The 14886-nt window shown below is 36.7% G+C and overlaps 1 protein-coding gene across 3 annotated transcripts in view; it reads right to left on the reverse strand.

The window, feature by feature from the left end:
- Window positions 1–14886, reverse strand: part of DROSHA (drosha ribonuclease III) — a 77368-nt gene that overhangs the window by 51811 nt on the left and 10671 nt on the right. For all 3 annotated transcript variants that reach the window (XM_087761366.1, XM_087761372.1, XM_087761380.1), the window contains exons 5-12: window positions 14623–14764; window positions 11466–11620; window positions 8314–8394; window positions 6612–6698; window positions 6418–6504; window positions 3313–3384; window positions 1640–1721; window positions 279–353 (exon numbers count right to left, since the gene is read on the reverse strand). In XM_087761366.1, coding sequence (XP_087617492.1) covers window positions 279–353; window positions 1640–1721; window positions 3313–3384; window positions 6418–6504; window positions 6612–6698; window positions 8314–8394; window positions 11466–11620; window positions 14623–14764 — 781 coding nt within the window. The remainder of the gene's footprint in view (window positions 1–278; window positions 354–1639; window positions 1722–3312; window positions 3385–6417; window positions 6505–6611; window positions 6699–8313; window positions 8395–11465; window positions 11621–14622; window positions 14765–14886) is intronic.

Consider the following 14886-nt stretch of genomic DNA (forward strand, 5'->3'; position numbering starts at 1 on the left):
CCAGCACTGCCTAAAATCACCATGACAGAGACAAAAGCTGGAAGCGAGACTTGGCCTGCCCATCTGAAATCCCAGTTCTGACTAAACCATCCACACCGCCAGCAAGCACTGCCAGGTGCAGACGGAAGCACCAGATCTCTACACTGACTGAACCATTTGACTTGCAATAATTTTTTTTGTGTTTTTTTTTGGGGGGGAGTGTTTTGGGGGGATTTGTTGGGGTAGTTTTTTTGTTTTTTAGATCTAATTTTCATAAAGCTACATAACACAAACATTACCTGGAAGAAATCTCACAAATCGCGGCATGAAGTGAAATCTGGGACAGCAAACAGAATCATTTTCAGGTGAAGGACCTTAAATATGAAAAAAATAAGGAAAATTTATGAACAGCAACATATCTGCAAAAGAAGAAAAAAAGAAGGCAACCTTGCCACAGATTAAATCAATGAGCAGTGACTACATTTGATAGGACCTAAGTTTCAATCAGAAAAGTAACAAAATGCACAGTAGATAGGAACAGAAAGCTTTCACATGGACAATTTCAAAGAAAGCTACAATGACTTAAAAATAAAAAATCTAAGAAAAACATAGTAGTTTTATTTAAAAGTGATACAGAAAAAAATTTATATAATTAATTCACTTAAGCCTTACAGACACAAGCACTAGTTTATTAGTCCCTCCCAATTAGTGGGGTGTTTTTTGGTTACAGTAACAAAGATAACAAGGAAATTTCCATTATGGTATTTTTTGGTTTTTTTTTTTTCATTTCCTATTTAATCACCCAAAGCTTTACATGAAAATAAAAACAAAACCAGTAAGTACCTGGGGTTAAAAAAGAAAGAACAATTGTAACCAGTGATACGAAACACAACATTGATATTAGAATACATTTAGTATCAAACCAAAGAAGGCTACGCAAAATGTATGAAACTTGTATGCTCCTCTGTTTAACTGCAATAAGTGCACAGTGCATCTCCATAGACAAAGTCAAGACACTGAAACACACCTACAGATTCTGAAATGAAATTCCTTTGAAATTCTTGGTTTTCTTTTAGAGCAAGCGAAGGATCATCCCTGAAATTCTCCTTTGTCGCAGTCTTCACAGAAACGTATATTTTCATCTTGTCAAGTCAAAAACATCCAGCTATAATGATATGTTATCCCTCTACGGCTGTCTGTATGACACTGCTTTCTAAGTTGACTGTAGAGAAATACTGTATGAGTAACTTGTTTGTCAGCTTGTAAAAACAGGGAGAATAGTTTACCTGACATCTTGGCTTTCAAAATACCATGCACACGATACTGTGCAATATTAAACATACAATAATATTTACTATTTGATTAAGAAGAACAGTTTTGGATCAAGGAAGAAATTTAGTTTATCTGCAAGAATACAGTGCCAAGTTAGTGCCTTTTAATTGCTACAGCCCACACTAATGAACTCTAATACATTTCATCTTGTTGAAGAACAAAGTGGAAGTTTGTCCCTCTCACGTAAACCAGCACTTGACTTTGTTCTTTTGGGGCCTCTCCCCACTTTTTTCTTTTTAAACCAACGAACATAACAATATAGAGTCCTGTTTACAAAAACTGCAATTAATTGGGTTTTTGTATTTTTTTTCCCCTAAATAAAAGTTACCTTTAAGATTCCAGTCATAGAGCTCCAAAATATCTTTGAATAGATATGAAGAGAACAGCTCAAGACCTCTTACACAAAAATTCTGGGGAAAGAAAAAAATAAACCAGAATTATAATTATATAATAATAATACATATAATTATAACTGTAACACAAATAATGCCACTCACATATACTTAAATAAAACAACTAAAAAACCAGTGTCTTCATATTTGCCAACTGCTAGACACTGGGCTTTGGAAACAGTATAGATATATCTGTAATCAGCTACTGTAACATAACACAGTGATCTCTTCAGAAAGCATTGTCAAGAAAGCATTGTAATGAAGACTCTTTAGTCAATGTCCAAATCAACACTATAGGCAGAAATTATGAATCTGCGATAATTCGCCATGCACTAAAACCCTTTCACCTGAGTAAGCTAAGCAGATGACATATTTCTAAGAAGAATCTTCTTCATAATTCACTTTTTTCTACTTGTTCATATTAAAAGTTTAGAAATCACCATTTGTGATATCATGATTACTTCCATAGCAACACATCAGAACAATGAATTGAGGATTTTGAACCTCAAGAGCCAACAGGAAAGGGGAGAAGAAAAAAAAAAAAAAAAAAAAAAAAAGAGATTCTTCTCGTCAAGTGGGGAAGCAGCTCCTCCAAAGGAAAGAGCTTTCATTCAGAAATGAAGGAACTTAAAAAGCCTTCCTTAACAAACAGAATCAGGCCAGGTTTATATAAATTGTGTATGTATGGCATCAGCCATAAATTCTAAACCCAACAAGAGAATCTCGTTCACAAGAATGCATTAATAAAGACGGTCTTGCAAATAGTGCTGTAGCCAATTGACCAGGAGTCCAAAAAAATGTCAAATTCCCTATTTTGCTTGGTGGCCATTTGTTGTTTTAGAATAAGATTTGGAGACAACACAGCAGATTCAGCGACAATGAATTGCTTTGATCACATTAATCTTGCTGAGGAATTTCAGGGCTCTTGCATATATTTAGATGCTGTTGAGCAACAAAAAGAGAGATAACTAGAAAGAAAAATGTAAATATATGTGACTAAATTAAACACTGATCCTATCTTTGTAGTTAATATGCAGGGGTGTTTCTGTACCTACACATGCTGTTCCACTGCAGCAATTTACTTCACAAACTGGCTTCACCAGGGATTAATTTGTAATAAAAAAAAAAGATTATGAACTGGATGTGCTTTGTTTGTATCCACCGGAAATTTGTTTTGGCAACAGCTTATATTAAGTACTGATAAGCAATCTTCAGAGCTTCAAACTCATGATTAAGTTTCAGCTCTGCCATTGCCTTCTGTGATCCTGGCAAACCAGCACCTCCATATGCCTTATTTTTGTCATCCATAAAAGAAGGATAATGCCTAACTCAGCTTACAGATAAGAGTACCTGACATATATTGTATATAACTTAAAATGAAAAGAAGCTATGGATATAAGCACTTCTTACTCTTTGATTTTAATATATGATAGCCTAGGTAGAAGGATTTATGTTAGCACCTGTGAGTACAAGTTCCTTTTCAGCCATTCGTTCAGAACACAGCCTGTCTCTAGAGACTTCACAAGATGGGATTCTAAAGAGTTTAATCCATTAAGCATATCAATGACTCATAACCCACTCTGACTTTTTGACTAATTATCCTTCTTACCTCAGGCATCATCTCCTCAATGAAATGAATTGTATAGTCAATGTTAAATCTGATTACTTTACATAGAGGAATCTGGAATGAAAATAGAAATTCAGCATAAAAAAACTATACAGCATCAAATGTATAGTTAATACAATTTGTATGCAAAGGTATTACTGTCTGCTGAAAAGGGCACTTACAAAACAGCTGCTCTGGGGACCATGCAAAGACTGGAACACAAGCATGTGCAACAGAAGTCACAGTTCTAACGTCCACCTCTGTAATAACACAGAGCTGACAGGAGGGATAGTAAAGGAAGATTAAAGAATGCCATCTACTGGAGATGAAATTTTGTTCAGAAGAAAAAGCAAAGCTCAGTAAACCCGTATCTTCTCTCACTTGTATATTTGGAAGTGAATTTATTGTTGGTGACACAACATGTCAGATTGATACAGTGACCTGAAGGGGAGGTGTTTTTAGCACACTGCCAATCCTGTTAGCTATACTGTCTTAAAATATGGCTTTAAGTCATAGCAACACAATATAAGAGCTTCAGGATAAATTTATAGGCTTATACTAATTTCATCCTATAAATATTCTCAGAAGTTCACTCAACTAACTAGTAAGACAAACATCTAATTCCTTTTTTTTCACCTTTGAAAAAAGGTTCCTTTGTTTGCAAAGTCCATGGACTGCTGAAGGTGTGTGGTTGGTCAGTTTTTTAAATGGGATTTTTAAAAACAAAAATGCTAAATTTCTAAAAGACTACAGAAATGCCTACTCCTACCCTACACATCTACAGCTCTTAGCAAGTTTTAATATTCGCTGCCCTGGCAAGCATAAAAGAATCTTAGAACAATTCAGTGGTCTGTGAAAGTGAGGCAACTCAAGGTTATTTTGCATTGATAAGCACACAAATAAATATCTGAACGGTGCTGGGGTTGCACTGAAATCAATGGACTTAGCAGAGGTGCAATATTCTTCTTGCAGCCCACTGTCAAACATTTGACTATTTTGTCTACAAAAATCTGTTGATATCTGCACGATAAACTAAGGACCTACACCAAACCACCAAATAAAAAACTGCATTTGCCAAATTTGATACAATATTAAATGTGAATACAAAAATAAAAAACCTGGGAAGTCAAATGTCCCATTTAGAATCCAAGAGGAAAACTTGTCACATTTAAGCCAGCAGGGCTTTTAAAAAAAGATGAAAACACAGAGAGCATTTGCTTACTTTCTAACATGTAAGTTCAACCAGGAGAGGATATTCTGATTCAGAAGCTCTGTAGCCTGGGGTATTTTTCTTTGTATTGAATAGAAAATGAATGCTTTAGAGAAGCGACCACGACAAAAATCTCCATGAATTAGAGTTCCAAACACAGAAGCAAATACATAGCAAAGGTACATGTGGTTGGTACTACAAAATTGTTTTGGTAGTTATATTAAGAAAATTATAATTTCTCATATGACCATACACTAATCATTTTCCCTAATATCTGACCTCCTCAGTTATTACTGTGTAACAGTAATAACAGTAGTAAGACTTCTAACCGGGTGCAAAGCTAAGACCTCAAATTACAGAAATTTGGTTCATTCAGAGACGTTGGTGTTCAGATCTCTATTTTTGCTACCCTTTGTCACCTCCCTTTTATCACATATGTTCCAAAATGTTTCTCAAACAGCAGTTTTTATGTTGCCAAAAATTATCTCAAGACAGCAAGAGACTCCTTCCAAAGGGCTTTATATCTGTTAGTAACAGGAACTGACAATGTGGTGTTGTTTTGTATTCAACTCTGTAAAAAAGTAATAATTTGCTGCTGATCACTTCCCCTATTTGGAATGAGAAAAAAAAACCACACATGCACTTTACAGTAAGTGTAAGCTCAATGTCTTCACTAACTACTCATGTCAGACAAGAAGAGTTTTCCTTGTTCTCTGTATATTAAAGATTTCCATAACTCTGCCTTCCTGTCATGCAGTACACACAAAAATTATAAAAATAAGGTGGTCTTTTTTCCCTTCTAATGGGAGTAAAACAAAACTGTTCCTTTTTGCTTGTTTGCAAAGTGAAAATGTAAAGCCTCGGGACAAATCTGCCTTGAACCCCAAGGCTGTTAATGCTACCTGGAAGGACTGCTTCACGCTGCAATCCCACAGGCTGAACTCTACCCTCTTGCTGACTTCTCATCAAGATTACAGTCCCTTCCCCTGCTTACCAAAAGTCATGCTGTCATATAGACTATGCAAGCAAATTGTCACGAAAAAAAATGCTTTCTTCTTGTGCCTCTCAGTTCCAGTATTCTTACATCCCAGTCCTGTACTGATAACCATTCTTACACTGGGTTTTCGCATTGGTGGTGTAGCTAGTAATAGGTATAAAACCAAGGAAAGAAACAAACCCTACAACATTTAAAGAAAAACAGTTCTTGAAATATCAAGATAACAAAAAAATCTTCAAATGTATAGAAATTAAGTATTTGCATATTTTTTCATTCAGATACGGCTAACAGCTTATGTTGGAAAAGCAGGGCAGTCAAGTACCGATTGTGCTTTTTTTCTTATATTTCAAAACACAAAATTAATTGCCTTCAAATACCTACAACTTTTAATAAAAATCATAACTTGCCTAGCTCCTGAAGAAGCTGAACACATGCTACAAAGTAGTGGATACACCCAGGTAAGTTTTTAGAAAAGAGAAATCCCTTTCGAGCGGATCTCTGAAAAACGTCCTTTTGTCACTTAATAAAGGGAAAACGTTTTTTTGTTGTTGTTGCTGTTTTCTAAACTTTTCCAACTTAACAAACCTCCTAATCCAATTTAAATCCAATTAACAGTTTTAACAATTTATTCCATGGTTTATTTCACTTCCAAACTGTGAAACATGTAAAAATGTTACTTTGATGCACATCACAGTCTCAGTCACAGTTTGAAGACAATGCCTACCACAATTAGTCAAGACAAAACCTGAGACTCATTAGCACAAATGTCTTTCCCACGTCCCCAGTGCTGGCGAGATGTTTGTAACATACATGTACCATTGTTTTAGAGAAGTTGTACTTCAGGGCAGAAACAGCTTGCCTTCCAAAAAAATCACGTGTCTGTAGCAATGAGCATACTTACGTTTGTTAGTGGGGCATGTGCAAACATCGAGAACCCTTCAAAGATATATTCATGGTCATCATACTCAATAACAGTAGGTCTGTCTGTCTAAAAAAAGCAAACAAAACCACCATGGAGTAAACAAGAAGTAGTATTACTTCCATCACTGAAAACAAAATTAGAATCCTAGTTAGAATTATTTATGAAGTACTTACTAAGAAGTTTGTGGGAGGCGACACAGTAATTCGATAGTGGTATAGTCTTCCAGCATTGTTGGTCATGGGGCGACATGGTTTAATGGGCTTAAAGAAAGAGATAAGTAGAATTATGTGTAGAGTCAAGGCAAATTTAGATTAAAAGAGAGAATAAAGCATTTCTAATAGCCATGAAATATGCACTAGGAAAAATTAAATAAAAGCAGGTAGTCATAATTAAGGATTCTGGGAAGAGGGAAAGTGGGGCCTTATCTACATTTTCACTTTCAGAAATATTTTTAAAGCTATTCAAAAGGAAAAAAAGGTGAAAAACATTGCTGTAATTTTTTTCATTTTCCATTTGACTCTCCATCTTTCTTACAGACAGCAGTTAGTTGTTTACATACCAGACTAATTTCCTCTTTTATATGAATTTGTTTCAGGAAACTGATTTTAAAAGCTTACAAAAAGGAACCTAGACCTCACATGAGAAGATCTCAAAGTATGTTATCAAGGTAGACAGGTATCAGCTCATCTGCTTGGGGCAAATCTGGGGCCTGAAGAGAAGGGATTAGTCTGTCACCAAGAGGCAGCTCTGGTAACCCTGCTCTGTCTGCCAGGTTGTAAAGCCTGCCTGTGAGGTCCAAAGGCAGCCAGCCCTCTGTGCACTCTGATGCACCACCAAATGCCTGGGATTCATGTTTTCTTCCAGCTTGTTCTGAAGCAGTCCGGCTTAAAGACCTACAAATCTTCAGCAGTCAGACAAAATCAGTTTCTCTTATGCCCTATATCCAATTTTCTGCAGTTCAGAGGCTGCCACCAGCCTTTTCAGAACACATTTGTCTGCATGGCAAAAAAAAAAAAAAAAAAATATCACTGCAGCAAGCAGGGTACTACTCTAAAGAGCATTACAAAAGTTGGCCTGATGGCAATGGCAAGATAGCTACACCACTGCACAGCTCTGTGCACTTTGCAAAACCCATCTAATAAGTAGGGTAATTACTCTGGATGTTCAGCCCCAAATTAAGCTCCTCACCGCTGCAACAAGACGGTTACAAACCAGCCAGTTTAAAGCTAGGCAGTTTTATCTACAGGACGCTGTAAAGACTAGCATACCCTAGGAGATTTTCCAAAACCTCACATTGCCAGCTGGCCTTGCCCCAGGGAGCAGTGGCCTTCATGCAGCAAATTTTATATATCAGTTTTCTCCTGCCAAAATTTTCTCCCTCCTTCTCTGCAAGAGAAACACTAGAGACAATGTGGGGAGGAATGTTTACAGTGCAAACATGCTCTAGTGCTAAGGTAAGAACACCTCCTGACAAGCTTCCTGCTCATGCCGGAAGCAGAATTACTATTTTATTTACTTTTCCTTTTACTTTTAAAGCAATCCCTTCACAAAGAGGGCCCTCATAACATACTCATCCACTTGAAGATGGTAGATCTTTGACCACAAGTTCTTTTTTATTAATGTAATTGTGTTTCAGAAACTGAAAAAAACCCCTAAAACTAAACAAATACAAGCAAAAGTTTTCCATAGTTTTCAGGTAGATTTCATTACCAGTATTGTGCTTTAAATATGAGGTTACACAACTAAGCGATTTAACGTTGCACAGGAGTTTTTACTAAGCCTGTAAATCATGGGGAAAAAAACCTCAAATCAACCCAAGTATGAGTTTACAGCAGCAAGTTTGTATTCATAATTGCAATTCTTAGAATTACTTACCTCTTCGCCAGGATAAATGCCATGTCTTATTCCTGTTCGTCGGGCTTTAGCACTGCATTTGCACAAGGGTCCATCATTCATCTGTCAAAAACAAAATAGGATTCTGCTTTTATTGAAAAATGGTTTTGGAAAAGTATGTTGGTTTTAATGCCCAGAGTGCTGATGCTTCTAAAAGCCTGTCATGCTTAGATTAAGTGGATGTTCTTAAGCCAATAAAACTGAAAACAGTATAGACTAATGTAAGAAAACTGCAAAATAGCATTAGAACTTCATCACTGTTTCAGAAGCACAAGATGGAAAAATGCTCTCAACAGAATTGTACCACTCTACTATCATATACATCTTTTCCATTTCTTATACATACAAACAGCACACTGCCTGTCTAAAATGAGATTCGGGTCCTAAACATGCACATGCAAATATTTACATGCTGAAATATCCATGTTCAAAGAGTTCCACTCAGCTCACTGACTGAAATCCCGTCCTTGATTAACCCCTCTGCCATGTGGCAAGGCTATCACCAAAAGTATACAAAGCAGACCATTCGAAGATTTTACTTGTTACTTTAAAGTAATGGTAGCACTTCAAATGCATCCTGCAAACAGATCAGTAAAAAAGAGGAAGGGGGGAAAAAATATCCACTTCAGTATTCTGTATGAGTGCATCAAGTAGCTATATCAAAAAGGGCCACTGCACACAGTATACAGCTAGTGTCTTTCTTTTTACTTTTATGACTGAGTTCAATGCAGACATTAATCACTGCAATACCCTAAAGCTTTCTGCTCTTAACATCATGCCCATTGAGGAGATCCAACAGAAAAAAAAACAGAACCAAACCAGAGAAACAAAAAAAGTTCCCAACCCCAGGCTTTAATGGAGTTTTTCAAAGTTTGAATCCAAGAACTGAATCATTCTTTTTAGACTTAGAAAAAACCCAACAACCTTGCAGTGCAATACAAAAACCAGCAAAACTTTCCATGCCATTATAAGCAGTCTGAAAATGGAAACAGCGTCCATGGTGGGGTTAAATACTATCATCAGCAAATAGATATAATGTGAAGATACCTCAGGAAGCAGGAACCCCCAAACTGCTGTTAATGTAGTCTTCAGACAGTTGGGAGAGGGACGCAACTTTTTAGTTTTGATGTTAATTCTCTGAATGTTAATCTCAGTTTAATTTCTTCAGACTGGCACAGTGCATACACGCAAAGGAACATAAGAAGTAGAGCACTTCTCTACTCTTTTGGGAACTAGTCATGCAACCTTAACAGTGACATGACAGCTTTTTGTTCACACATTTTTGCTCCACACTCTGAGACCCCTGAAGAAAGTACAGGCTCAATGAAATTGAATCATGCTTGTAGGTAAAAGCATACTTCCTCACTGGCTTGGACAGCCACAAAGTGGAAGAGAGTTAAAAAATGTAGTCAACGGCAAATCACTCATCACTCCCCAAAAAATAAGGGCCTACTGAGGCTACTAAAATAATCATCACTTATTTTTGAAAATCTCATCCTTAATTTTTAGAGCTGTTCAGCACTAACACTGCCTCTGTTACATTAAATGCACAGACTGAAACTGAGGGAGATGAGAAGTACCTGTAAAGCCCAGGACTTGAGAAGCAAGTCAGATACATATCTACCTTGTTCCTACTGACACAGCTCATGGAAAAAAATGCAGAAGAGCAATCATGAAGTGATGATAAAATGATGTTGAAAGATCACAATTTTACATAAACTAAGGCAATGGATTCTAACTTCCTCCGGCCAACAGGCAACACAAACAAGCAGATAATGCTTGTAAGCAGAAGGCCACTGTGGTGGCATCAGTTTTAACAATTTATTTTCTGGCAACAGCCAGCACTGCTGGAGATTATCCAAAGTAACAAACACACTGCTCAGATTGAAGGTTTGGGAAGATCCATCCTAAAAATTTAGTTCCACGTCAGACGGTGTACTCGTATGTGCCAGTGTGCACAGCAATCACTCCTGTTTTATGTAGTGATAGCTAGAAAGCATTCTGGCATACCAGATAAATACCTAGGAAAACTTCAAACATTTTCAAATAAAATCTACTGAAAAGTTGTACAGCACTGACAAGCTCACCATGATCCGATTTCAGCCCTGTCAATAAAGATCAAGAGTCAGTCTCAAGAAAGTTTTTGGGAAAGAAAGTTTTTCAGCAGGAAACTCATAAACCACACATTGCTTAATCTATTCATCCTACAGTTACTCCACTTCTTTTTATTTAGCTAATATTCTGGCCTAGAACATTACTTTGAAGTGTGCCCAAGAGCTACACAATTTTTCTCAGTTAAATATCTGAACAGTTTGCTAATTTTCTTTTCCATATAAACAAAACCAGCTAGCTATGATCAGTCAAATTATTTTTTTTTTAACTAGAAGCATAAACATGAGTCAGAGATAGAATATTCAACAGACCTTTGAATTACCACAGTGGCAATAATCATTGCAGTATCTCTTCACATTATGATTTGTTGCATGCTAAACTCATGCATCACACAAAGTGCCATATAAATAAATTTACTGACATGCCATTTGACAATGAGTTAGAATAGACTGTAAAATATTTAAGTAAGAAAGATGAAGATGGCAAATTTGCAAACAAAAACTAGTCTTCTGTGCAATGTATACATTCAAAACAACACTTCATGAGCTCAGCAATTACATTTAATGAGAACTATAATCTCCATGGAATTACAAAAGAACCATTAGACAAGAAATTAAGAGCATTAAACGCATATTTAAAACATTATTTATCATTATGAGCTGAAAGCTTTTAGGTGAAAAATTTGTAAAGGAGGTAAACATGCTGCCTTTTCTCCATCCTAGAATTCATCTGTGTACTTTTATCTCAGGGCTAAGAGGACAGCATTAGTACACTGCTAGCAATCCAGGTTTTATTAACACGTTCAGACGTGATTCCATCTGAATAATCCCCAGGATTCATGAGCTGGAACCACACTCTTGAAATCAAAAGTGAAGTGCTTTGAAGAAGATGAGAGAGAAAAGGGGGGTAAAACATGCGTATCGAAATAGATGGCGCTCAGCATGTTTGACAACAATGTAAAATTTTAGGTCTACGGGGAAGACTGACTTTCAGACACACAGTACTTTTTCCTTTCACCGTACCTGTCCTGGATCATTGTACCACAGTTCTTCATGAAGACGATCAGGGTGTGCCTTTTTACGCTTAATTTCTGCAATGACGTCAAAAACTTCAGAATCTGAACTGCTAGAACAGCTGCTGTCATCTTCAGAGTCACAGTCTGAGTCACTGGAGCTCTCTGATTCACACAGGGAAAATAAAGTCAGCTGAAAAATAATTCCACACACTCTCCTCCCCAGTAGCAATGCATTTTCTGACATGACATATCTAAGTGTGGCATACTGAAAGTTATTAAAGTTGTGCATGACATTCACACTAACGAGAAGAGGGACAGCAACTGCATTTTTATTTAAAAATGACAGCAAATGCTATGGATATTAAATGCCTGCAACAACTGCACCTGTTTGCATGCATCAGATTGCTGTTCGGATGTCCAGGAGCACCACTGATCACATGTAGAAGAGCAATTTCAGTTACTTGACATTAAAGATTATAGAGCTATAACAAACACAAGTGTGACCATAAAGTTAAAAAAAAAAAAAAAGGCAAAAAAAGAGAGAGAGAAAAGAAGAATACACATAAGGTCATTAGCATGAGCTAAGCAGAACCGCTTGTTTAAAAGTTAATTCTGCTTGCTATGAGCAAAGTGCTTATGCCTAGTCTTATTTTACCTACAAATGCTTGTCTGTAGCAAGATATTGTCTATTTAAGAGTTACAAAACTGCACATATGGATAGCATTATTATAGAACATGTACTGCTAGACTCATTTTTCAAAATCAATTATTTCTAATAAATTCATTATCACCTATTAGAAACCACAGACAAGAAGAAAACCTGGAACTACTAGCTGAGTGAATCAAGCCATAAGTTTTTTGGAAGCCCTGTTCTGTGAGTTTTCCTCCTTACTTTTTTTTAAGACTTATTTCTTTGTATTAACTGAAACAATTTTTCTCATATATCAGAGGGGAGAACAACGTTAAAGAAAAAAAAAAAAAAAAAAACAGAAGATGGTCTTAGACTTGTTAAAATGTCTCCTTTGTGGTCTTGTCAAAGTAATGTTAATAAGTGTCTGGACTTAGTAAAAAAACCCACCAAACCCACAAACAACCCAGAGCCCAGTCTCACATATCTCTAACCTCCTGTGGTACTTACAAGTGACCCCTTTACTACATATGTAATGTCAGTCATTTCCACAGATGATCTCAGCTCCCAATTAAATAAATGCCTTCATAGCCAAGACATATAGCATGAAGCAAGTAAGATTTATTATTCTTGGAAGGAGGGATGCAACATTTCTTCCATTTCTAAGTTTTGACTTAAGAGAAAAGATATTACTACACTGCCAGTGCTTTGAAATACTGTGAAACTGTGGTTTAAAATATGTGTATTTATTGAATACAAGACTCTCCTTAGTTAAAAGAAAAAGAAGGAGAGAAAATGAGAGAATATTACTAGCAAAATATGCTTCCTTTTTTTTCTTTTTAAAATCAAGACGTATTTTTATACAGTCCATAATTCAGCATAAGGTGGTGTTAAAATATGTCCTTGAGACATATGGTTTACATAGGTCATATATGCTCAGCTGCAATCAAGCTTTGTCTGAATGTGCATACACGTATATTCCTACAAATATTCACAAACACTTGAGTTTTAAAAGTTCTCTGATAAACATTAATCAGTTGTATAAGTCTAATTTTAGGTGCAAAATGAGTGTGGGACCTGTGAGAGTAAACTGGAATTCTGAAAGACCAATGCAGAACTTTTGGATTTCATGTACTGAAATCAGCCTTTCATGACCTAAAAGCGCTTTTCAAGTGCATCGCTATCTCGCTACAGTACACAAGTACCGCTAACGCAAGACAGAACAGAGACAGCATTTACTTAAGTACAAAATAAGACAAACTAATAGACACTACAGAAGCGTGGCTGTAGGAGAAGCCAGCACAGACACCAAGTCAGCCCAGGGGACCAGTGTAAACATAGAGCCTTCGGGTCCTCCAGAAAGAGTGGAAAAAGAAACACACAGAAGTTGCTCTTGGCCCTATATTTTAGCCTGGAGCAGCAAAGGAACTCTCACTGCAGAGATCTGATGAAGTTTTACACAGGTATGTAGAATGCAGTAGTTTTGTCCTCGCTTCATCCACATGAAAATACACCTCCTGAAAAACCCTGCAGTTAACTCTGATAGTGATTCTTCAGTGAATTTAAATATGTGCAAATCTGCTGCTCAAAAAAAGGTGAGAAAGGTGCTTCCTTTACAAAAGTGGAATTCACATTTTATTTAATCTGTGTTTATTATTTTTCTTTCATCTTTCTTGTATCTTTTCATACTGCCCACACGTAACTGACCGTGTCATTATATACCTGTAATTCAACTTTAGAATTTTTGATATGTGACTTTTAAAGAGTTACTAGGTTCAGATATGAGAGTCTGAAGCAACTCAATGGGTAGACATGAAGCATCAGTTAAAACACAAGCCCAGTGGAGTATCTAAATTAACGTGATATGCCTAAGAATTTCTTGAACTAATGCAACTGACTGAAAAACACACTATGAAACACTGAAATGCTGGAAGTATAAGAACAGCTAGCAGTTCTCACAAAACAAAATAAGAAAAACAGCTTTCACTGACTTCTGAGTAGACAAATTGCTATCAAAAAGTATGACTTATTTCACTGCAAGAAGATCCATATCAGTGGTGCATGACAATGCAGACAAACTATGTGTTGAAAACTGATACTTCTGCATAAGATCATAGTAAGCAGAGCTGCACAACCAATATACAATCCAGAAGAAAGATGAACTCAGTGCCATAACAAGCAGCCATATGAGTTTATCACTACTACTCTCGCTTCCTTTTTAGAAATATAAGACCAGGAGCTCCTCAAAGCCTCTTGTGCACGATGTTTTGGCCTATCTGATCATGCTCAGGGTGCTTTCATGCCATGGAAGAGACTTTAGCATAAGGCAGTGCTCGATACCCTTACGCCTTCTGGGTAAAGAATCTAGCTCTACTTCAGTCAAAAGCAACAGTAAAACTCCCATGGATATGCAACAGAAAGGAAGGATTTAAAAAACACGTATTAACCTACTGACATTATTAAATACAAACAACTGTCAACAACAGGTTAACTACAGATTATTCCATTTCAGAGCTTTGTCAGCATTTCTGCCTACCTAAATCTTCATCCAGCTTGGTCTTTGGTGGCTCCCACGGTGGCCTGGCTGCTTTGGCCTTCGCCTGTCGCTTTCCTAACTCCTCGTCAAATTTTTCATACAGATCTCGGAGCTTGCTTGTTCCTACCACAGTAGAGTCCCCCTGTTAATTAAAAAACAGAACAACAACAAAAAGACAGTGTTGAAACAGCACATGAACACAACATGCACCAGCATTTCACAATGAAAAGCAAGGGGGGGAAAGACGGATCTCAGTGTAGTTCA

This window comes from Nipponia nippon, unplaced genomic scaffold, assembly GCF_047370975.1.
Source record: "Nipponia nippon isolate SJK-2023a ecotype South Korea unplaced genomic scaffold, ASM4737097v1 scaffold_1, whole genome shotgun sequence".
Lineage (NCBI taxonomy): Eukaryota > Metazoa > Chordata > Aves > Pelecaniformes > Threskiornithidae > Nipponia > Nipponia nippon.